The sequence below is a fragment of the Acanthochromis polyacanthus genome, chromosome 14 (genome assembly GCF_021347895.1).
Source record: "Acanthochromis polyacanthus isolate Apoly-LR-REF ecotype Palm Island chromosome 14, KAUST_Apoly_ChrSc, whole genome shotgun sequence".
Lineage (NCBI taxonomy): Eukaryota > Metazoa > Chordata > Actinopteri > Pomacentridae > Acanthochromis > Acanthochromis polyacanthus.
Genome location: NC_067126.1, coordinates 6,107,332 through 6,130,853, shown reverse-complemented (window position 1 = coordinate 6,130,853; position 23,522 = coordinate 6,107,332). Strand labels below are relative to the sequence as shown.

At 38.9% G+C, this 23,522-nt stretch overlaps 2 protein-coding genes across 2 annotated transcripts in view; one reads left to right on the top strand and one right to left on the bottom strand.

Moving 5' to 3' along the window:
- Positions 1-815, bottom strand: part of gdap2 (ganglioside induced differentiation associated protein 2) — a 50,639-nt gene extending 49,824 nt beyond the window's left edge. The window contains exon 1 of the mRNA XM_051959132.1: positions 797-815. The gene's annotated coding sequence lies outside the window, so the exon portion shown is untranslated. The remainder of the gene's footprint in view (positions 1-796) is intronic.
- Positions 576-21,771, top strand: wdr3 (WD repeat domain 3). The gene is made up of 27 exons (XM_022214299.2): positions 576-718; positions 2,398-2,594; positions 6,049-6,258; positions 7,128-7,246; positions 8,187-8,265; positions 9,670-9,765; positions 10,830-10,931; positions 11,167-11,268; positions 11,720-11,820; positions 11,926-12,030; positions 12,114-12,344; positions 12,458-12,551; positions 13,429-13,530; positions 13,644-13,726; positions 14,309-14,447; positions 14,533-14,589; positions 15,732-15,832; positions 16,125-16,236; positions 17,882-18,016; positions 18,096-18,146; positions 18,533-18,598; positions 19,700-19,792; positions 19,991-20,038; positions 20,130-20,173; positions 20,265-20,393; positions 21,300-21,393; positions 21,487-21,771. The coding sequence occupies exons 2-27, from the start codon at positions 2,421-2,423 to the stop codon at positions 21,640-21,642; spliced, it is 2,823 nt and encodes a 940-aa protein (XP_022069991.2). The 5' UTR covers positions 576-718; positions 2,398-2,420; the 3' UTR covers positions 21,643-21,771.
- Positions 21,772-23,522: the final 1,751 nt, after the last annotated feature.

Sequence of the window (23,522 nt, the reverse complement as noted above, 5' to 3'; positions counted from 1 at the left end):
TTGTGTCTTGTTTTGATTATTTTGCATCTTGTTTTGGTTGTTTTGAGTTGCTTTATGTCTTGTGTTTGCCATTTTATCGCATTTTATCAGTTATCCTAAAGTAATTTGGTATATTTAATGTTCTTGTGCTCTGCTCTTTCCATTTACATGTCCTAATACCAAAATAGAACATGTTTTATTTTGTAAAGGAGCAGACACAAGAGTTTCCGGTCTTTAGGTGTTTTTTCCTCCTTGACTCAGCGGATCGTCAGCTCCTCATCAGCTGACTAATCAGCAAAACACACTTCCGCGGTGGCTATCCAGGAACCATTAGGAGAAGTTACCGCATCTTTGTAAACCGCAGAAATCTCGGAATACTCGTAAAATATACGAATCTGCAGCAAGACTTTATATTAAATGTTAATTTTGAAATTTATTTCCTAAAAAAACGACTCATTTAATAATATTCACGCTGTTTCTGGTGCTGCAGACAAAAGCAACAAAAACAGAGCAATCAAGACGCACGTACAAACTGTTAAATATATTTTCGAGCACTGTTCTGTTCAATAAAAGCCTTTAAACACTTTTAAAATAATATAAAATACACCTGGTAATATTTGTAAATGCACAAACAAGGTAGTGATGCACTCTTTTTAAACCCATGTGTGATCGATTGGTTGAGTCTAGATCGACAGCGCCGAGGAAGACAACACAAGTTTGCTAGTAGCATCGATTAGCGGTAAGAAACAAACTAAACAAACAAACACAGCGTCGCTAAAATATCAACACAATCGTTAACGGTTCGTGTAGCACTTACCGACACACATTTACGTTAAGTTTGAATTTACGTGGCACGTTTACTGGAGAGCATCACCACGTGGGTTCGGGAGCAACCGGGCTGCAGTGGTTAGTTGTGCTCGATTTGGTGCACGGCGGTGACCGGGCGGACGGGGTTTGTCTCTTAGAGCGTTGATTCAAAGTGTCGGGAGCGCTAACTCCGACCGTGCGGGCGTTGATGAGTAGAAAAACGAACGGATAAAGACTAACATGCTACTAAACATGCTAGAAATTCGCTGACAACTAAGTTTGTAGGTTAAATAACTCAAATTGAAATGGATAAAATACAAACTTTAGAATCGAAAACTTCACTGTACATCTGTAATTGTGAATATAGGAGATTAAACTGGTGATAACGTGGAATATGTTTGTTTGATTATAACGTAGCAATTGCACAGTTTTTAAGTTATTTTCGGGGTAAAATTAATATGAAATGAGACACTGTGCCCTCTGTAATGTAAAAATCATCCTATCTTTATGATCCAGATTGATATCACAGTGATTCTTATAACTGTGTGCCTTGGAATTAGTCCTATTTATAATAATTTCCCGAGCTGCAGTCGTGTGTGAAGCTGTGACTTGCTAATACTTGTTTTTGTACATTTTGTTTATAAGTAATTTGGGTGACTGACGCTGCTTTTTATTCTTCAGTGTTTTTTATTATGCCAGTCAAATGCAAGTGTTTTAAAGTATGATATGATGTGTTTTTTTTAATGTTTCTTACATTCAATTAATGGATCAGTAGTGATACAATTATATTTTGCTCTATGTTCTTGAGTAAAAGTGACAATATTAATATTCACATTTATTAAAATAAGAAAAAAATAGTATTTAGTGAGTTTTTTTTATGCATATTGCTGGGACATGTCCAAGTTCTGTATAAATATTGTAACCAGGGCAGCAGCTAACAAAGATTTTCTCTGTCAAATAATCTGTTTATTTTTTAATCAATGAATTGATTAGTTGTTTGGTTAATAAAAGCCAGAAAATAGTTTTTAAAAAAGCATTTTTTTTCCCCTGACAAATCCAAAGATACTCAGTTTTCTGTCAAAGAAGCAGGAATCAGAGAATTTAAATGGTTTTTCTTAACAAATATTCTAATTGATTGAGAAATTAGATTATAAAATAATAAATAAGAGCTCACTCTGCCAAACAGTCATTCTAACTGACTGGTGCCTTCTAGCAACTTAATTATTACTTTATGCACTTTGTATTTATTTATAAAGCAAAGAGAGATTAGTGATTATTTTTGTTGCAAAATTTGCAATAACAACAAAAGGACTTCTATTTTATTCTAATCCATTTTCAAAGTAGTTGTTGATTAATTTAAGAGTTGACAGCTGATTAATTATTGCAGCTTTATTTAATGAGTGAAGAAACACTGAACACAGTAAGAACAGGTATGATGACACTTACCGTCATCAAAAAAGTGAAAATACAATCTAAGTAGCAGCATAGCAACAAAACTAGCAATTAATACAAGAAAGCAGGCTAGTTAAAGGAATATACTTGAGGAAATAGTGCTTTTTTCTAGTAATAATTCGCTCAGTCAGAGTCTCTCTTGTGTTTGTTGTGATCCAGGATTCAGCCTCAGACGGCCCGTCATGGGTTTGACCAAACAGTATCTGCGTTACGTCGCCAGCGCCGTTTTCGGAGTCATCGGCAGCCAGAAAGCAAACATCTCATACGTGACACTCCGAGGAGGCGAGCGAGGACGCTACGTCGCCGTGGCAGCATGTGAACACGTCTTCATCTGGGATGTTCGGAAAGGAGAGAAGGTGAGAGTTACAGACGTCAACAAAAGTTTCCATCCCACTGTAAAGACCATGTTTACCATGACAGTCTAAAGTCTCCAGTGACTCCTAGAACTCTGCATTTTTTTTGAGACGAAATCATTGAAACACATTAATCTTTGTTGAGCATTTTAGTTCTTTTATGGATTTATTAAAGGTCTTCTGGAAGTATGACAAAATCTGATGGGTCAAAAATATACATAGAACAAATTGAATTATCAGTTTTGGTCAAATTTTCTTCGTTTCATGGCCTCTTAACTTCTCATGAGTTTTTTTTTATTTTTTTTTTATTATTATTATTACAACAGTGAACATTAAAGACATACAAACAGGTCACTTTTACAATATAGAAGATAGTGTTAAACAAAGTAGAGAGCAAACAATAATAATGAGTAATAACGATTATATATGCAACAAAGACGAAACAGGGAGAAAAGAAAGGTAAAAATAAATGGAAATGAAAGCAGAAATAGCTGTTCTCTGTGTGTATGAAGGAGGGAGTGTGTGTGTGTGTGTGTGTGTGTGTGTGTGTGTGTGTGTGTGTGTGTGTGTGTGTGTGTGTGTGTGTGTGTGTGTGTGTGTGTGTGTGTGTGTGTGTGTGTGTGCGCGCGCGAGTGTGTTCGCGCATATTCCATATATGATGTATAATATATATGCTGATAATGATAGTGATATAAATAAGGAGATCAATGAATAATAACAGTTATTTACCTTATTACAATAATAATAGAAAACATAACAATTGTCAAAACAAGTGATTGAAACCGGACAATCCCCACACACAGAAACCACACGGGGGGCAGGGCAGAGGGGCACGACCACCCCACCGCAAGGCCGTGCCCAAACCTAGCACCTCCCCCCCCCCCCCCCCCCCCATTTCCCTTCCTCCTTTTCCCCTTTATATATTTTTTATTTTATTTATTTATTCATTCATTCATTCCCTCTTCCCCTTTCCTTTTCCTCCTTCTCATCTTCTCTCTCTTTTTTTCTTTTCCTTTTCTTTTCCTCCTTTCCTTTCCCTCTTTTCCCTTTTCCTCTTTTCCTTTCCTCCCCCCTTTCTTTCTTCCCTCCCTCTTTTTCCTTCCCTTCCCTCTCCCTTCTTCGTAGGCCCCCCCCCCCCTCCTTCCTTCCCTTTGAGTGTGTGTGTTATTATGATAATGTGGTGCATTAAAAACAGGGCATATGAGGTGCATTAAAAAGCGAAGGGAAGGCAGGCAAGGAGTTTGCTCCATCAGCAATAACCCAAGACCCGGACACGGCCCCGCGACAAGGCAGGCGCGCCCCACCACCCAGGCCCCACCGCATCCACTGCGCGCGAAGACAGCCCAGCCCATAAGCACTGCATTCAATCAAAAAAGAGAAACAAATAAAACTAAAAAATAAACAAATAAAACAAACCATAAAGAAAAAGAAAAAAAAGAAGCAGATACATATCTTATTGACAGTAATGCAAAATAATAAATGCATAAAAAAAATAAAAGCACAAGAGAAGCAGATTAATGAAACAAACAAACAAACAAAGGGGTATTTACATAGATGAAAACAATACTAGTGAGTGTGTCTATTGGAAAATGTGCTTCTGTATGTGTAGGTATCTGTGTTCTAGGAAGTTTCTGTTGAGTTTTATATTGAGGTTATTGGTGGACAGGCAACAGGAGAAAAAAAAACAATAATAATAATAGTTCATTAGTTAATAACCTTTTTTTTTTTTCTTAAAAAAAGGAAGAAGTTGATTGTATTGTATTGTAAATATACGAGATAAATTGTGGTGTTGGAATGATATAGTGATCAGCTATAAGAGCAAGTTATGACTGTAAGAAAGAAAGAAATGGTTTCCAGGCAGGGTGATGATTGTTTTTCTTGAAAGATGCTTTCTTGGTCAAATTTTCTTCGTTTCATGGCCTCTTAACTTCTCATGAGTGATTCTGATTGACTTCAGCTGCTGACTCCTCTGAGTAAACATACAAACAGAAATGTTCATATTTGGTTCAATCTTTCCATTTCCACCTCAGTTCTGTTCTTCTGGTTTCAATCTTCTGGTTTCTCTTTGACTCCTCTGGACAGAATTGGTTCAGTTCAACTAAACTTGTCGTCTTTCTGACTCAGACTTGTTTCTCCATCAGTCCTCAGGTTCTTGATGGTTTAAGTCAGGACTTTGGGGAGACCAGTCTAGAACCTTCATTCTATCCTGATGGAACCATTTCTTTACCACGTCTGATGTGTGTTTGGGCTCATTGTCTTGTTGAAACATCCAACTGTGTCCAAGATCAACTTTCTGCTGATGGTTACACGCATACACACACACTTGGACTCATGAACTGAGGACTGAGCTCACATTCACACACATGCCCATCCTCCTACCAAGCCGCCTCCACAAGCTTCCCACTCACGATGCACAGTGGGCAGGAATCCCGTGCGCAGCGCACCACGTATGGCGCAGCAGCTGTATAGGAGACCGACTACTGTGCTGAGCTCCCTGTCCCATTACCCCCCATCCTTATCCCAACTGACCTTGTCTAATGTCATGCTTTGCTTGTTGCGGGTTTGTTTTTTTCAGGTTCCTTCTCAAATTGAATTTCCCAACTTGGAGGTTTGATTTGGTTTAATGAACCTTTTTTTTTCATTTTACCCTCTGCTATCCCTACCCCGATCCCAAATGACTTTGTTTTTCCTTTTCCTCAAGACAGGCGCCCTCCTAAAGGTGCAGCAGCCTGAAATGAAATTTCATTGCATATGAAAGTGTGCAATGACAATAAAGGTTTGATTGATTGATTGATTTTAGGTTTTCCTGAAAAATGTGGAGGAAATCCTCCTTCTTCATTATTGCATTTACTTTATGTGAAGCTCCAGTTTCACACAGCATGATACTGCCGCCACCATGCTTGACGGTAGGTTTGGTGTTCTTGGAGTTAGACAAAGACCTGACCAAGACGATCTGAAACTAGTCCTAAACCAGTCCCACAAAGGTCTAAAACCAGGACCAAAATCAAACCAAACCATGTCCAAAAAATGTTCAGAACAGACAGAATACAGTCTGAAACCAGCCCTAAAAAGTCAAAAACCAGTACAATATTAGGACCAAAACCAAACCTAAATTACTCAGAAAAAACGTTCAACACATTCTGAAACCAGTCCTCATCCAGGACCAGATCCAGAGTAAAATAAATCCTAAACCAACTTTAAATCACATCCAAAACCAGGAGAACCAAGACTGAAACCAAGCTTAAACCAGTCCCAGGAAAGTCCAGAACCAGTCCAACATCCAGTCTGAAACCAGTCCAGACCCCCTTCGAGAAAGCCCCACAGCATGATACTGCCACCTCCATGCTGGATGGTCGGTTTGGTGTTCTTGGGGTTGAAGGCCACCACAGGACATGGACCTGTTGTATCAGTTTGATAAATTCCCACCAGATTTCACCCAGTTTGTGTTTCTGTGCAGGTTCTGATCCTTCAGGGACAGAAACATGAGGTGACCTTCATCTGTCCTTCACCTGATGGAGTCCACGTCGCCGTCGGTTACGAGGACGGCGCCGTGAGGATCTTCAGCCTCCTGAACGGAGAAACCAACGTCTCATTTAACGGCCACAAGTCGGCCGTCAGCATCATTCAGTACGACGCCCTCGGAGCTCGACTCGTCACCGGTTCTAAGGTGAGCAAATCAAAAGTCTGAGTTTGATTGCATTTTTATGGGCTTGAAAACCTCTGAGGTCAACATGTAATCACACAGTCACAAACGAAGGTGTTGAAAATGATAAATTGGGGTTCACGTGGTTGCAAGATGGGTTTTCAGTTGCTGATTTGTTGGTCAGTTTTACCCCTTTGCTATTTTCAAATCCATAAAACTCTTTAAAAATAAAAGCCCTGTATTTCTCAGTTGTTGATTTTTGCTGAAATTTGTTCACTAATCATCTCGTAAATTATGGGGGTTTTGAATTCAAAGAAGTAAACTAATGTTCTACATCTGCATTAATTTTGTTCTTCAATTGTGCAGTTTTTTGTTGCTTATTTGCTGTAGACCGTGTTTATTTGTAGTATTTATATTCATGATTGTTTATTATTTTTTTATCTGTAATAATAATAACAATTCCCACAAAGCAGATTTTTAATCTCTTTTTTGTCCAGCGTTAAGAGCTCTAAGCTGCTGATTTTTACTAAGATTTGTTCATTATTCATCTTGTAAACTATCAGAGGTTTTGGATGCAAATTTGAAAACCTAGTGTTCATAATGTGCTTTTACATTAATAATAGTATTCAGATATGCAGATTGTTTTGTTCTTTGTCTGTTGTGGGTGCCGTTTATTTGTAATTCTTATATTTATGTTTATTTCTGAATAGTTTTAAAATCTGTTTGACCGTTTTGATCTGTAGTGAGACATGCTAAAGCGACTGCAAATGAAATGAACCCCACAAATCACTATGTCGTCGAGTGTAGCTCATTATTTTTTTAATAAATAGATAATAATCAACAACTTACCTGCCTCATTAAATGTCATTGTTGTGGATTTTCTGCTCCTCCAGGACACGGATGTGATCGTTTGGGACGTGATCAACGAGTCTGGACTCTACAGACTGAAAGGACACAAAGACGTCATCACTCAGGCTTTATTCCTGAAGGACAAGAACCTGCTGGTCACCTGGTAACAGCTTATTTTATGTATAAAACCTGATATATCTGGTCCTTCTGCTGATTTACTGGTTAGAATAACAAACAGTTCATCATTGAAGATGGGAACGTTTGAAGGATCACTGAGGACGGTAATTTCTGGACAGAAATCCAAATTATAACATTTATTAGTGGGACAGTGATGATAATTAGAATTTATGTTGCTAAAAAAGAGGTTAAACTTACAGAACAACATTCAGGAGTTTAGTGCTGGGCAGCGTCGACGCCGATGGCTTATTTATTATTTTTAAATCTCAGTTTTTAGGTTCAACGATGAGCCGTTTTTTTTTTTTTCAAAAGATGTATTTTTATTCTCATTTTTGCTGGGAAATTTTACACTTTTTAATGTAGTGATTCCTTATTTATATTCGTCACGTGTTCATGCAGTACAGGAAGTGAAAGTTTTTCAGGATTAACAGGAAAACATTCCATTATAACAAAAAACATCAGAACTGATGAGTAAAGAGATGAATGTGTACATTAAAGACACACTTGCTTATGTATTAGAGGATGTACATGTTATTTATTTCTATACATGTTATTGATTGTCTAAATTTTATACATTTCTGGTTTTTGTCATCTTATTTTGAAGGGTTCTTTTAGTATGTTGCAGAGCCTTGTACTAATGTTTTAGCCTTTTCACATAATTTACTTCATTTATTATGTTATGCAAACTGTGGGATTATTAAAATGTCTTTTCTTGACATAATAATGCAGTTAAACACTTGCTCAAACCTGCCTGTGGGTTTAATTTGTTCTTTTACATGTTGTGTCTCAAACAAGCTGGTCTTCATTTTGACTGTTTCATGTGATTTTTTTCAGTTTTGGTTTCCTATAAGATGACTTTAATTTCATTAAATAAACCCTCGTGGGCTGTTTTCTAAAGGTTTCTGTGTGTTTCTGTGCCTGTGCAGCTCCAAGGACAGCTTTGTGAAGTGGTGGGATCTGGACACTCAGCACTGCTTTAAGACGCTGGTGGGACATCGCAGTGAGGTCAGAGGATTCTTACACTACCATTATTCATTAAGTCAGAGCTCCAGTGTGTTTGCATCCGTCTAAACTCCAACACAACAGAGAAATCACGAGCAGGTTTCACTTCTTAAACCTCCTGATTTCTGCTGAAACAGCAGCTTCAGTCTGAAAACAAACATTTAACTGATTCCTGAACTGAATGGAGGCTCCTTACTTTGGGTTTACTCCATCTCAGAACTTTGGGAAAAAAGGTTTTTTTAATTTTCTCCTACTTTATTTTCTTTTTAAGGAAATATTTTTTAGTTTTTGTTTTGCTTTGATTATCAAGCATCATTAGGGGTATTTATTGTCTTTGCATGTCTACAACAGAACTTTGTTGGCACTTCTAACAAGAAAAGCACTCAGAGAGCAGTACTCCGCCAAGGATGCTCAGTTCTATCATTTCTGACGGATTAAATGTTGAAAAAAGTTGTGGCAGAAACCATGCTGCAAAAATGACCTTGCTCTGAGCACAGGCGTGTGTTCTGCATGTGTACGTTATGTACAGATACTGATTCACATCACCTAAGTATGTAGTGGGAAACTCAGAAACACCCCCACAGTTTAATCCGTTGTTCCTTGAATCATTTCTGATGGATAAGTCCTGATCAGTCCTCAGTGGTGGATCTGTAGTAGGATCACAATCACGTGATCATCAGCAGGCAGATGATGTAGTGTTCACTTTTGATTAAGTTATTTTAAGTTATTTTAACTCTTATTTTATGAAAGTTATTTTAAACAGCCCTTGTTTTCTGACTCTTGTTTTTGATCTTTTTACTGTTCTGACCTTTTTTTAATGATTTTATAAATGTTTTCTTTTGTTTTTCTTTTAATAGTTGTTGTCATCTTCTGTCTTAATGTCCTTGTAAAGCACTTTGAATCGCCTCGTTGTTGAAATGTGCTATATAAAGAAATTTGCCTTTGCCTTCACTTGTTGTCATGGTTACAGTGATGCATGCTGCTATCTCACAATGATACAGAAATCTTTAACCAATCCGTGGATCCAGACTATAAGCCGCATCACTGCCAAAATCTAATCACTTGGTCCTTGTGTTATTTCTGATCTTCAATGAAAATTTCATCCAAATCTGTTTTTGAAAAGTGTTGCTAACAGATGGAATAACAGACAGACAAACCAACGGTGATCGTCACATAACTCCACCGAGTTCCTTGACGGATAATAATAATAATAATAATAATAATGATGATGAGAAGAAGCTCCTTGCACCGTTGGAGCTCAGACCGTAATAATATCTTCAGCATCCAGGAATTGTTTTAAAGATGCTCCTTTGCTCTGATAAACTTCCCTCTGTGGTGTTAGTATTTAGTCTTTTTATGATGACTGAGGTGATTCTGGTGTGTTTAATTCCTCTGTTTCTCCGTCAGGTTTGGGGCATGGCGCTGCTGAACCGGGAGAACCGGCTGCTGACCGGATCAGCTGACAGCGAGCTGCGAGCCTGGGACATCCGCTACCTGGAGGAGGTGAGGAGGAGCTCAGCTGCTTAATGAACAACAGAAGATGACATGTAGATGGAACGATAGATCAGCTTAGTGGAGAGGATCCATGAATAAAAGCAGTTTGGAAAATGTTGTAATACACTCTGCCTTTTCCTCCTTCTGCCGTCATCATTTCCTCATCATAAACTATCATTAAGTAGAAGCTTTTACACAGTTTCATTTCATAAAAAACTAGTTATTCAGCATTTTAACTTCCTGAAACACATCCACACATACAGCCAGTACAGAAGATATTAGAGCTGCTATGAGGGAAAAAACAACAGTTTAATGTCATAACTGTGATATCTCCATGTAATATAGGAAAATAATGATATGATTTCCAAGAATTTTTAAAGAAAAAGGCATCTACTGTAAAAAAAAACAAATTGTAAATATGAGAAAAGTTACACATTTTACAGTAAAATATGTTTACTGTTTCGAAAATAAAGTTAGAAAAAGAGTAAGAAAGTAAATATTTGGATAATTAAGCCCTCATTCTGTTAATAAAAGTCTAAAACAATTGAGGTAGGTAAATAGATAAATACTTTATTCATCCTTTAGAGGAAATTCAAGGTGTCCAGTAGCTCAGACATGTTATATTTAAGGAAAACGACGCTCAAAAGAAGGTGTAAATCATGCTAAAAATGCTGGTATTTATGATAAAAAGTGCATAATTGTTGGTATTTACAATAACAGAGTGCAAAAATGTGTAAAAACAGCTAATACTGTAGGCAGGAGAATTATCAGTTTTATTGTCAAAATCGAAGAGAAAGCGAAAAGTAACGTGAATATTTTGCCGTAATTTAGATAAACCTAACATAAGCTTTTACTGAGTAAGAAGTTGGACCATTTTTGGGGGTTTTATCCTCTTTTAAAATGCAGCTGTGCGTCCAAATGATGCCACATAAATGACAGAAATTGCTTTTATTGATGGAGATGCATCTTTTTATGGCATTAAAACCATTTTAAGGCAATTTTTTTTGGCTATATTTTCCTCTTAATTAAATCAGCCGCTGTAAAAACACTCTGTTTGGTTGTTTTGTGCTCAGGAGAAAGCAGAAGGAGAACCCAGAGTGAAGAAAGGAAAAACTCTGCTGGACGAAGACGAGGACGAAGGCAAACAGGAAGAGGAGGATGAAAGTCTGGACGAGGTACGATGTGCTTTTTAATGTATTAATGTGGGGAAAGAGGAAGTTTTTAACTGAATTTTAGTCATTATTAGGCAGTTTTTGGTCTGAGGGATAAAAAAATGATTTCTAATTGACATAAAGCCTGTTTAAATGTGATTTATTTTACGTTTTTTGACTAAAGCGGTGCAAATTCTTGAACTAAAATGATTGTTTTTGGTTTTAAACTTGGCTTTGCGTCTGTTTTCTCATCCTTCAGCGCATCCTAAGCTGTAAAAAGGCCGGATCGATCCTGAGAGAAGCCAGAGATCGAGTCGTTTCGCTGACGACAGACGCCAAAAACAGAATCATTGCCTGTCATGTGAGTGTGGAAGCTTCTTCTGGTTCTACTCTGTGATAATTTAGCATCTTTCTCTGCTGATTTTGAGTGTTTTTGTGTTGATTTTACTTATTTTTTTGGTCATTTTGGGTCTTTGTGGGGATTTTTCATCTTTATGTGCACATTTCACACCGTTTTGTGATAATTTAGCATCTTTCTGTGGTGATTTTTAGTGTTTTTGTGTTGAAATTGCTCTTTTTTTGGTCATTTTGAGTCTTTGTGGTAACTTTGCCTCATTTTGTGGTGGTACAGTGCTTTTTGTGGTGATTTCTCATCTTTTTCACACCATTTGGTGCTAATTTTGCATCTTTCTTTGGTGGTTTCTCAACTTTTTGTGCTGATTTTAATCAGAGCTTGTTACCTCTAAATTCATCACTGGTTTAGATTTTAGCTGCAGGTGTTTAACACTCTGTATCTGTTTCACCTCATTCAGGGCAACGATTCAGTGCTGGAGCTCTTCACTGTTCTGTCAGAGGAGGAAGTGCAGAAGAAGATGACCAAGAAGCTGAAGAAAGCCAAGAAGAAGGCGGCAAAGTGAGCACAGAAAACACTGATATTTATATTGAATGACTCTTTCTGCTACAGCTGAGTCTGAACTCGACAAACTGAAGCTTGTTGTGTTGCTGTTTGTTTATGTAGATCTCAGGAGGAAACGGGAGAAGAAGCAGCAGAACCGGTGGTGGAGAAGATGCTGAAGGACGAAATCATCAGACTGATAAACATCAAAGCTTCTGCTAAGATCAGGTCAGTATGGAGATGAATGTTCATGGAAGAACACAGATTCAGCCTGAAACCTCCTCTAACCGTCTTCATCTCTGCTCCCTCAGGTGGGTGGACTGTCTGTCCTGCGCCGGTGGAGAGCTGAAGGTGGCGCTGCTGCTGCAGAACAACACGGTGGAAACCTACAGCCTGAAGACTTCAGACAAAACCCCCACAGCCAATAAGACGGCTCGGCTGACGCTGGGCGGCCATCGCACCGACGTCCGGACGTTGGCCTTCAGCTCCGACAACCTGGCCGTCCTGTCGGCCTCCGGAGACACCGTCAAAGTCTGGAACAGGTTAGCCGTTAGCCATTAGCTGCTAGCTGTTAGCAGTTAGCCATTAGCAGTTAGCAGACTGAGACTGATGCTCCAGATTTAAAGTTTAAATGTTAAACGCTGCCTCCTCTCAGGTCCACTCTGCAGGTGATCCGGACCATGGCCTGTGAATACGCCCTCTGCTCGCTGTTTGTACCCGGAGACAGACAGATCATCCTGGGAACCAAGGTGTGCCCATCCTCAAATGTTAATAAACTTCATGAAAGTGTTTTTTTCTTCATCCATTTCATTCTGGATTCACTGCTGCTTAGAAGTCACTGTTGTGTTTTCTGAACCCAGAACACACCAGCAGGTTTGGAAGGCATGTTGGATTTAAAAATGTTGCTTTAATGGCACTATTATTCAGATCTAGACCCCGTAAAATCAAAGAATTGCCAGATTTTAAACTTTCTGGTGGTCCCTGAACTACTCATCTGTCATATCCAGTTAAGACAGACATCCAGATCTATCGCTAAAATCCTGATATTTCATCAAAGACTATCCACATATTCCCCATCTCATTTAAAAAATTGCCAAAAAGAAACAATTTTCTCCAACTAAATTCTGTAAAAATACAAAATTTCTGCACTTCTTGGTGCAACTGTGAAGCCAGCAGTGACTCAGCTGTGACTAACAGCCAAATAGTAAAAAATCAAGGACTGCAGGCAGTGTTTACACAGACAAGTGTGGAAACAAAAGCAAATTAAAAATGTGGGTAGTAATATATTTATATTATGTAAATCCACATTTTTTTCAGGATTGTTAACCTCTGGGGACAATTGGAAAAATATTACACGTTGATTGCAGATTTTTTCAAGTTTTGTTAAATAAGGAATCAAAGAAATTCCACTTTAAGTCCTTTTAACTTTGCTCTGTCTCTCCAAATACATTCCTGAGTTCTCTCTACTTCTAATCATGGTTGTTCTGTTTCCACAGAGATGCAGGACTTTATGTTGGAGTGAAAAATGAGCCCACAGTGAAAGTTTATTTTGATAAAAACTACCTGTTGACTTTCAGAGCAGCTTGTCTCTTCTGCTCTCTAAAAGCCGTTTTTATTTCCTGTCAGAGCGGGAAGCTGCAGATCTTTGAACTGGCCTCTGGAAGCCTCCTGGAGACGGTAGACGCTCATGATGGAGCTCTGTGGTCGCTGTGTCTGGCCCCAGACCAGGTAAAGCCGTCTGGACTCACTCCTGTACTACTGACAGGTTTACAGGAGTCAAATCTCCATTAAACTGCTGCTTTTCTGGTTTTTTTTTAATAAGTTTTGTGTGTTTCCTGTAGAGGGGGATCGTCTCAGGAAGTGCAGATAAAACAGTGAAGTTCTGGGACTTTGAGCTGATAAAGGACAAAGAGTCTGGACAAAAGTAAGTGTTCACCTCAGTCCAAGCTCCAGCAGGAACATGTGCATGTCTGAATTCATGCACATCTGGAGAATATTTTCTCACTAAAACAGCTTTTCTTGCGTATATCTCAATGAAAAACAGGTCAGCTGCTTATATCTGCTGCTACGATTCTTAAATGCTAATTTTTCGCTCAAAAAAGCCACGTTTTGTTGCACATATCTGCAAACATCAACAAATTCCTCTGTATTTTGCTCCAGTGAGACCTTCATATTTACACCAACTGCAGCAGGGAGCTGAGCAGAAAGTAGATTTTCTAGAAAGTAGCAGAATAGTAGCATCATAGACGTGAAAAGTAGGGTCAGTTCAGCTTTTACAAACCAGCAGTTCCTCCTGCAACTTTCATTTATGATGATTTTGTTATATTTAGTCACAGCAGGAGGAAAATGCTGCAGTAGTCAATATATTATCTGTGCTAAATAACATTTTTGGGCTCTTTCGTTGATGTTAAATCTAAACAAATTGAGTATTTCTAAGAATTTCTACTTGCAGATTACTGCTAAAAAAGTTGTTGAAATGTCGTTTTGTGTGTGTTTTGTGTTCCAGGAGGCTGACGGTGAAACACACTCGCACTCTGCAGCTGGAGGAAGACGTTCTGTGTGTGAAGTTTTCTCCCGATCATCGTCTTGTGGCCGTTTCTCTGTTGGATTGTACAGTTAAAGTCTTCTACACAGACACACTGAAGGTAAATCCTGCAGACGTAAATAAAACTACAGCATGTTTTGTTTATATCGGACAGCATCTGAACTCTCTTCTTTTGGATGTTTCAGTTCTTCTTGTCTTTATACGGACACAAGCTGCCGGTACTTTGTCTGGACATCTCTCATGTGAGTACAAGACGCAAAAATATTCACAGTCAGCTGCTTTTAGGCCTATTGATGGTGATGCTTTGGGTTATTTTGCAGAATGATGACAGTCGACAGCTATGAGAATTAGTCAACTCTGCTGAATGGTTTCTGATAGATTTGCCACTTAAAATAATGATACTTTATTTGTATAGCAGTCTTTAGAACAGCATTCACACAGACAATCAAGCAGGACATCAAAATAAATAGTAAAACGATAATAACTGAAGAATTATCTAGATTATCAAACAAAGGAGCGAGGCAGTTTAAGAAGTGAAGACTCAGATTGCAGATTAAAAGTCAGAAATTAAAGAAATAAACATAACTCGGCAGCTAAAATTAAAATAAAACAAGAAAAGCACCCAGAGAGTGCAGTTTTCCACCAAGGCTGCACATTCCTTGTATCATTTCTGACGGCTAAAATCTTTAACAAATCTGTGGATCTAGACTATGAGCTGCATCACTGCCAAAATCTAATCACTTGGTCCTTGTCATTTCTGATCTTCCCTGAAACTTTCATCCAAATCCATTAGTCTGTTTTTGAGTAATGTTGCTAACAGACAGACAGACAGACGCTGGTCATCCCATAACTCTGCTGTGTTCCTTGGTGGAGTAATAAACAGATAAATGGTACATAGAAATAGAAGACTAAAACTAATTCAAGTTAAAGGTGAACTGCACATAAAAGTGAGTCTATAAAAGACATTTTCACTACAGATACACCACTAAAAGCGTATTTTTTTGTTGTTTATATTAGATCAAAACACAGAATTTGTGATGTCACAGCTCGTTCTGTGTACATTCAGTGTATATTGAAGGTCTGGCGAGCATGAAAACACTTAAAACTAACTTTTGAAGTATTTTGAAGCAAGTTTTACTTCCTAGCAGTCTTCCTTTTAGCTCGTTTCGTTGTAATACCCGGTAGAATCGCATAAAACCAACCTGTATCAGCTCAGAAAATGAGCTCTATTACACGATAAGAGTTCAGAAACCCAACGGGGAACCTTTAAGAATCTCTTATTAGACTTGTTTTTACAGCCAGTGTTGCTCTTTGTATTGGATAAGACTCATAACATCACCTCATCGTCCTCCCACGCTCTGACTTCTCTGTTCTGTTCTACCAGGACAGCGCTCTCATCGCGACCGGCTCGGCCGACAGGAACGTGAAGATCTGGGGTTTGGACTTTGGCGACTGTCACCGCTCCATGTTTGCTCATGACGACAGGTGACGCCCAAACCAAGCACTCTTTTTTGTTGTTTTTAAATCAAATAAGCGGTGAGAAGTTCAGGACTGTTCGGGTTCCAGCTCTGACTTCATCTGTTGTGTTCTGAGAATCTGCGTCCAGTTAACTCGACTGACTTCACACCAGCTGCTCTTTCATCTGGTTTCTCATGGATCTCATCTCACTCGTCGTTTCTCACTTTTTTCCCCTCTTTTAATTAACTTTAATCTCTTCTGGTTTATTTCACTTTCAGCTTCGTTCCTTCCAGATTTTCTTTCTGTTTGTCCTCCACAGCGTCATGTTCCTCCAGTTTGTCCCCAAGACTCATCTGTTCTTCACGGCTGGAAAAGACAAGAAGATCAAACAGTGGGACGCTGACAAGTTTGAGCACATCCAGACACTCGAGGTGATATTCTCCTCAAAGCTCTTGATGTCTGGAGATCAATGGCTTTGCACGCACTGAAATTAAATACTGACCACACCTCATTCATCAGCTGTGAACCAGACTGACTCCAACATGACAGAGAACACGTCAGTCTTTAGTCTCCAATGACGCTTAGAATTTTCTTTGATGGAAGCATTGAAAGGCATGACTCTTTGTCACAAATAGCAGTCTCTGGTTCTTTCATAGATTTATTAAAAATCTTCTGTAAAGATGATGAAATCTGCTGGGTCAGAATATATATACGTTCACCAACTTAACTGATCAATTTTGATGATGTAGAAAGTTGTGTTGAGCCAAATGTTCTTAGTTTCATGGCCTCTTAACTTCTCCTGAATGATTACGATCAACTACAGCTGCTGACTGCTCTGATAAACATGAAAATACACAAACAGAAATGTTCATATTTAGTTCAATTTTTCCATCTCCACCTCAGTTCTGTTCTTCTGGTTTCAATGTTCTGGTTTCTCTTTGACTCCTCTGGACAGAATTGGTTCAGTTCAACTAAACTTGTCGTCTTTCTGACTCAGACTTGTTCCTCCATCAGTCTACAGGTTCTTGATGTGTTTAAGTCAGGACTTTGGGGAGACCAGTCTAGAACCTTCATTCTGTCCTGATGGAACCATTTCTTTACCACGTCTGATGTGTGTTTGGGCTCATTGTCTGGTTGAAACATCCAACTGTGTCCAAGATCAACCTTCTGCTGATGGTTTTAGGTTTTCCTGAAGAATGTGGAGGTGATCCTCCTCCTTCATTATTCCATTTACTTTGTGGAAAGCTCCAGTTCCACAGAGCATGATACTGCCACCAGATCCACTCATTAGACTCAAACACTACAGTGGAAAGTCTGAGGAGTTCAGAAAAAGATCTGAAAAAGCAAATTATAGACTTAAACGGAAACAACTTTAAAATACATGATTGTTTTCTGAGACAAAGATTCATGTGTTTCAGTGATTCCATTGTAGAAAATTCAGTTACAGGAGTCATTGGAGACTCTAGACGCTCTTTAAAAGTGTAATTTGTTCGTAACTGTAGATTCAGGTTATTTCCAGACAACGCAGCAAGCGGTTTCTTTGGTCATCCGTTGTGTTGCGTGAATATTTGCTAAAAACGAGGATGTAACACCCGTTATAAAAATAGAAGTTAAAGCCTTTAACAGTTTAACATGGGGAAAGGTGACATTATTCTGAACAGGTGATTTATTAGACGATTCTGAACGTTTGGACCAAATGTGATAGAAATCCATCTAAGAGTTTTATACTCTTAAATTCAGTGTTACTCAGATCTTTTCCTATTATTCCTTCCTTTAAAAGGCCAAGATGACTTTGAAAACAGCTAAAAAAAATTAGAATCAACCACAACTAAAACATTTAATTTTGTAGGAACACTGCACCGAATTCAACAAACGCCTCGCAGAACAAAGGACATTTGTAAATACAAAATGCAAATTTGCTTGCTAATGACGTTCAGCTGTAAGCCACTAGCTGGGGTGGGGTTACATTGTTCTTTGTGTTTTTCTCGGTAGTAAATGTGTGTTTCTTGCAGCCTCCTCGTGTTTTTACACAGAATTAGTTTTGCCTCGTTTATAACCGTCCTCTCCGCCCCTCAGGGCCACCATCGGGAGGTCTGGTGTCTCGCCATCAGCCCAAACGGCGACCATATCGTGTCGTCATCTCACGATAAGTCTCTTCGTTTATGGGAGAGAACCAGAGAGCCAATAATCCTGGAGGAGGAGAGGGAGATGGTGAGGACTTTAACAAACACTCAAACACACACAGAGACTGTTTGTGCCTCTAAATAACTATTTTTTTTTGTCTTCACAGGAGCGAGAAGCAGAGTTTGAGGAGAGCATGGCCAAAGGAGACGTGCCAGTGGTGAGCTCAGACTTTTCCTCTGATTGTTCCTACAGTTGAATGTGGATCTCTGACAGCTTCAAGAGTCAAAACCAGGATCCTGTATTCCTGTTCCTGGATCACCACTGACTTCTACTCAGATTTCCAGGCATAATTAACAGTATTTGCGAACAAAAACAACCCCAGACTCTTGCATTCTGGGCTCTGTGCTGTATTTCTATCAGAATACATTCTCAGCCCTAAAAACACCACAGGAAACACATTTTAAGTGTCTTAATAATATTTTTAGTGCGTTTTTTGTCACAAAAGGTTAAAGTTAACTGAGATTAAACAGTGTCCTTCACATCCGGTTTGCTCAAATGTATGAAATAAAGTAACTTCTGCTGTTTTGTGTTTTCTTTCTGCAGGTTCCTGGAGAGACTCAGGGAGAAGCAGCACCAGCCGGGAAGAAAACCATGGAGACGGTCAAAGCTGTGAGTTTACTTCACCTGCTACACTATAGATATCATTATTAGGGTCTGAGCAGCAAAGGCACAGTTCTGAAGGCCTAAAGATATTTGAAACGCATGAAAATTTGCACACATTAGGACCGCCAAAACTGTGACGTTTTATGGAACTTGCATAGGTGTGAGTCAAAATGGCTCAACAGCGCCACCTGGAAAAAAAAACAGGCTCTACAACCAGTACAAGCTTTACATGTGTGGTCAAAGTCCAGGTATGATAGCATACCGAGGTCGATATACAGTCACAGTGATGGCGCCACCTGGTGGACAGTTTTGATAGGTAGCCATCAAAAAGACCATAGGCTGAAATACACTCTGCTGCAGCGCCACCTGGTGGACATGCTTGGATGTGAGGACCCGACCAACGCTGCTTTGATTTAGATTAGCATTTAACCCTTTACGCTTCAGTGCGTCGTAGGTGTACCGCCGGCGGTACACCTACTAATTTGCATAGGAATTTCAAGAATGTCCAACGGCTGCAAACACGATTATACAAACACTATACACCGATGGAAAGCTTAGATTCTCATGAATCCGCCGGTATAAACCACTTTCAGATGCGATTACCACAGCGGGTGAGAAAAACACATTTGTCCGACAAAAACAAATATTCATCCATCCGTTCTCTATACACGGCTTCAACGCACACAGCGCGACTCACATTTCCGGGTTTATTATTACACACACAAAAAAAATTCCACAAAAAACGGCCATAATCCAACCTTTTACATCCAGATGACACAAGCCAGTAAACTATTTTATCCAAAACATGTCCTGAAGTCGGTATAAAATCCACGAATCCGTCGTTTTCAAGGAAATGCACCTCGCGATGTGCGTCCAATATTCCCTGTATTTTTCGTAATTTTTTTTATTTAAAAATAGAATATTAGCGATTTTTTGTACTGAAAACGGCTGGAATTGACTGAAGCTTAAAGGGTTAAGACAAAGTTCCTATATTTACCCGCAAAAACTGTCCTTTCAGACACAGAAAACTAGGTTTTTATTGACAATAAAAGCTGGAAATTAACAGGTGTTTTGCCTTTTTGTTGATGTTCTTCCTGTTCTTTGCAGGCCGAGCGAATCATGGAGGCTCTGGAGATTTATAAAGCAGAAGCCAGGAAAATGGAGGAGCACAAATACGCCTGTGAGCACGCAGGAAAAGAGGTATTTTATTACAGCTTTAAAGTTTAAGGAGCGGAGCGTCAAAACCCTCAAACATGCAGTGGTACGACATCAGGAGGGGCATCGAATAAACAGAGAACCGGCCGTATTTTAGGAATATTTGAAGGTTTAAATGGTGTTTTTGGATGCAGAATGTCGTTTCAGTTTCATTTTTGTGACATCAGCTCGTGTTTTTTGCAGCTCCCTCCACCCAAACCCAACCCCATCCTGGTGGCCTTCAACGTTACGGTAAGTTATGAGAAATAAACGTCTGACCAGCACGTCCTCCTTCCAAAACTAAATGCATCTGCAGGTAGTAACTGAGTCTCTTTTCTTTCAGCCTTCCCGCTACGTTTTAGACGTCATAAAGAAAGTCAGATCGAGGTGAGACCCAAACCAAACTGATCGTTGTCTTCCTGCTTTGTTCTCTGCATTTTAACCCACTCTTTGTTCTTTTTCTCTGTTCTCTCACCAGTGAGCTGGAGGTTTCTCTGCTGGTCTTACCGTTTCCGTACGTCCCAGAGCTGCTGCAGCTCTTCAGCAGCTACATCCAGCAGGGTCTGGAGGTGGAGCTGGTCTGCAGATGCCTGTTTTTCCTCCTCAAGTAAGATGAGCATCCATTAGAGTTAGTTTAGCTCTTAGTGGGACGACAGCAGCATGAGATAACCTCAAATGAAACGTTATAGGTGCATAAAATGGAAAATCTCTATTTTGACCTCAGATTTGGTCGATACGGTTTTGATTGTCTTTGTTTTTACAGTTTCTGGCTCTCATCGATGAAAGGTTTGGAAGCAGAGTGGTCTAACCCACTTTCTGTCGTTTTTGAGAAAAGTGGGTTCAAAGTTTTGTGTTTTCTAGAATGGTCTAACATTCAAAGCGCCACTGTATCGCTATAATTGGGTTGTGGGTTTAGACCAGTTTACTAATAAAATCTAGGTAATAAAATATTACAGAAATTATTTAAAACTCAGTTTAGATTTTTTTGTGGTTCAGACCATTCTGCTTCTAAAATAAAATGGGATTCTGCAAGTTTTCAGTCATTTTATATAATTTTCATTTCATTCTAAACAAGATTTAACTAATTTTTGAGTCATCTTGAGAAGTTTTTTGTCATTTCTGGACAAATTTTCTGCAATTCTGGATCATTTTCAAGTCATTTTAGACAAACTGAGTCAATTTGGATGGTTTTTAAAGCATCTTGGACAAATTCAGTTTCTTTCTACAAATTTTCAATCATTCAGGATCGTTTGAGAGAAATTCTGACTGATTTAGCATCATCTTCCGATCATTTCGGACTATTTTCATGTCTAAAATTTGTCATTTTGAACAAATGTTTGTCATTTTAGATCATTTCTGGAAAGTTTTCTGTAATTTTTTCTATAATTCTGGACCCTAGACCATAAAATATTAGAGATATATATATTATTTTCTGTGGGTTAGAACATTCTGCTTCTAACCCCCTCAGATGATTGACTTTTGATGGTTGCTTTTGTCGTTTGCTTCTTTCCAGGATCCATTTCGGTCAGATCTCCAGTAACCAGATGCTGCTGTCCGTCATCGATGAGCTTCGGACCAACACGCTGTCAAAAATCACCGAGATCAGAGTAAGAAACGTCTGGAAAAAGAGCTGAACTGTTTGTTGTTTTGTCCTGTATAAATGGTCTTTTTAACATTTCCTTCTTCTTTCTTTTTTCCAGGATGTGATGGGCTTCAACAGCGCCGCCCTGCAGTTCCTCCAGAGAGAAATCGAGAGCAAAGAGGACGTGATGTTCTTTGCTGACGCCACCGGAAAACTGGAGGAGAAGAAGAAGAAGAGGAGGAGGAGAGAGAGGGCCGTCCTCACCATCGCCTGAATAGAACGAACTTTATTCTCATTATTCGTTTGTGTGTAAACATCCTCATCCAGAAAGTTTCACACTGTTTGTACGTCATGAAGTGTTTTTCATTTCCCAAATAAACTGGAGATTTTCTCACAGGTTTAATAGCAGCTTTCCAACAAATAAATCCTCAACGGCAGAGTCAAATGTAGCATGTAGCTTCTTTAAAGCACTATAGAGTTTAAATATGTAGCGCAGGTTTGATTTAAGCTGCTTTCTGTGCTACAAGCCCTCAGGGAGACATTCAGGAAGTGAGGGTAAAGATGAGCCTACCTGAGCTCAGGACCACCTGAGTGAAAGAAAAAAAAAACTAAAATCAGGGAGATGTGACTCGACTTTATAGCCGTAGTAACTTTGCCTGGATTTATTATCCCGGAGCCTGCTAGATGTGGTAAATATAACTCATAGGAGGGGAGAAAAGCTCTCGAATGTCAACTTTTAATCCTCTGGCCTTTGGAGAAGCTTCGCAGCCACATCACACACTTCATTTTCCACCAGCGTGTTTATTTCCTGACCATGGGGCGCGTTTGGAATAATGAAACGAACCTTTTAAAACACCTCTCGCTCACTGTTATAATCTCAAAAAACAAATTAACTGTGCATACAGAGGGCTGTAAAAAGCAGAAAAAACGTTCTGCTTTATAGGCCTGGATTCTGTCTGCCTGCTGTAAATGTCACACCTACCTAAATTAAAAATTCTTCAGGAAAATCCCAGGCCGCGCTGCTGCAAACCAACAGCGCTGACATCGTATTAACGCCCAGCGGCGGTTTGGATTAATCATCTCTGATTAAAATGGGGAGGGGGATGCAAAGTTTAAATGAAGGTTTGTGCAAAAATGCAAACGCATAGTGAAATAACGGCACAAAATGAAGCTTCATGCTGAAACTGAAACCCAGAAACTGGATTTTTATGTTGTGTTTTGCTCAGTAACAGAATCTCATACAGAGTAAATGCACAAATCCTGACTTTATTGTCCATCTGAGGACTTTTTAATCACATTTTTGCACCAGTTTATGTGCAAACAAGTTATGTAATAGTTTATTTTTTAGCTTTATGCTTTCTGTGTTGGTGTCAGGCTGCAAGTTTGACTTTAACTGCTACATGCATATTAAATAACATTTAGATTTTAGGTATTTCTTGGAAAACGATTGAATAACTGCCAATTAATTAACAATAAAGGACTTTATTATGTGTTAACTAGACGTCAGATAACTTAAAGCCTCAAACACAACATCTGGATTCATAAGTTGGATTATCTTTAAGACTGGTTGATATGAAGTAACTTTCTAAGCTAGCTGAATAAAGTTTGGGTTGTTAGAACATTTCCTGACCAGTAAATACTGGGAAAAGTTTCCTCCACCAGTGACAACAGGTGAAGAATTCGCAGACTTTTATTTTCTGCACACAATATTATGAGCGTAACATTTAAGATTTGCATGAATTCTCTTAAATCGCGACTTAAAATGTGTCTGAACAAACATGAATTCAACCTTTATTTAAACTCGGAGGTGCAGAAGCTTCATTTATAATGCAACCGAGTAAGAAAACAAAAGGTGCAGAAACACAGATAAGAAACGAGAAGAGCAATTAAACATTAAAAGGCAAAGTTAGTGAAATATTCAAAACATTTATTCATTCTAGGGACCTTTCTGAAAAGTTCAAAAAACGTCTTTAGTTGTCAGAATGTTCGTTTTAATGACGGTGGACAGCACCTCAGTCCAAATCTTTTAAAGGTGCTCATTAGGATTGGGATCTGACCAAAGCATTTAAATCACATAATGTTCATACTAATCATGGATATGTGCGGCTGTGACATGATGGATTGTGCACCCATCATTTCTGTTATTGCAATTAA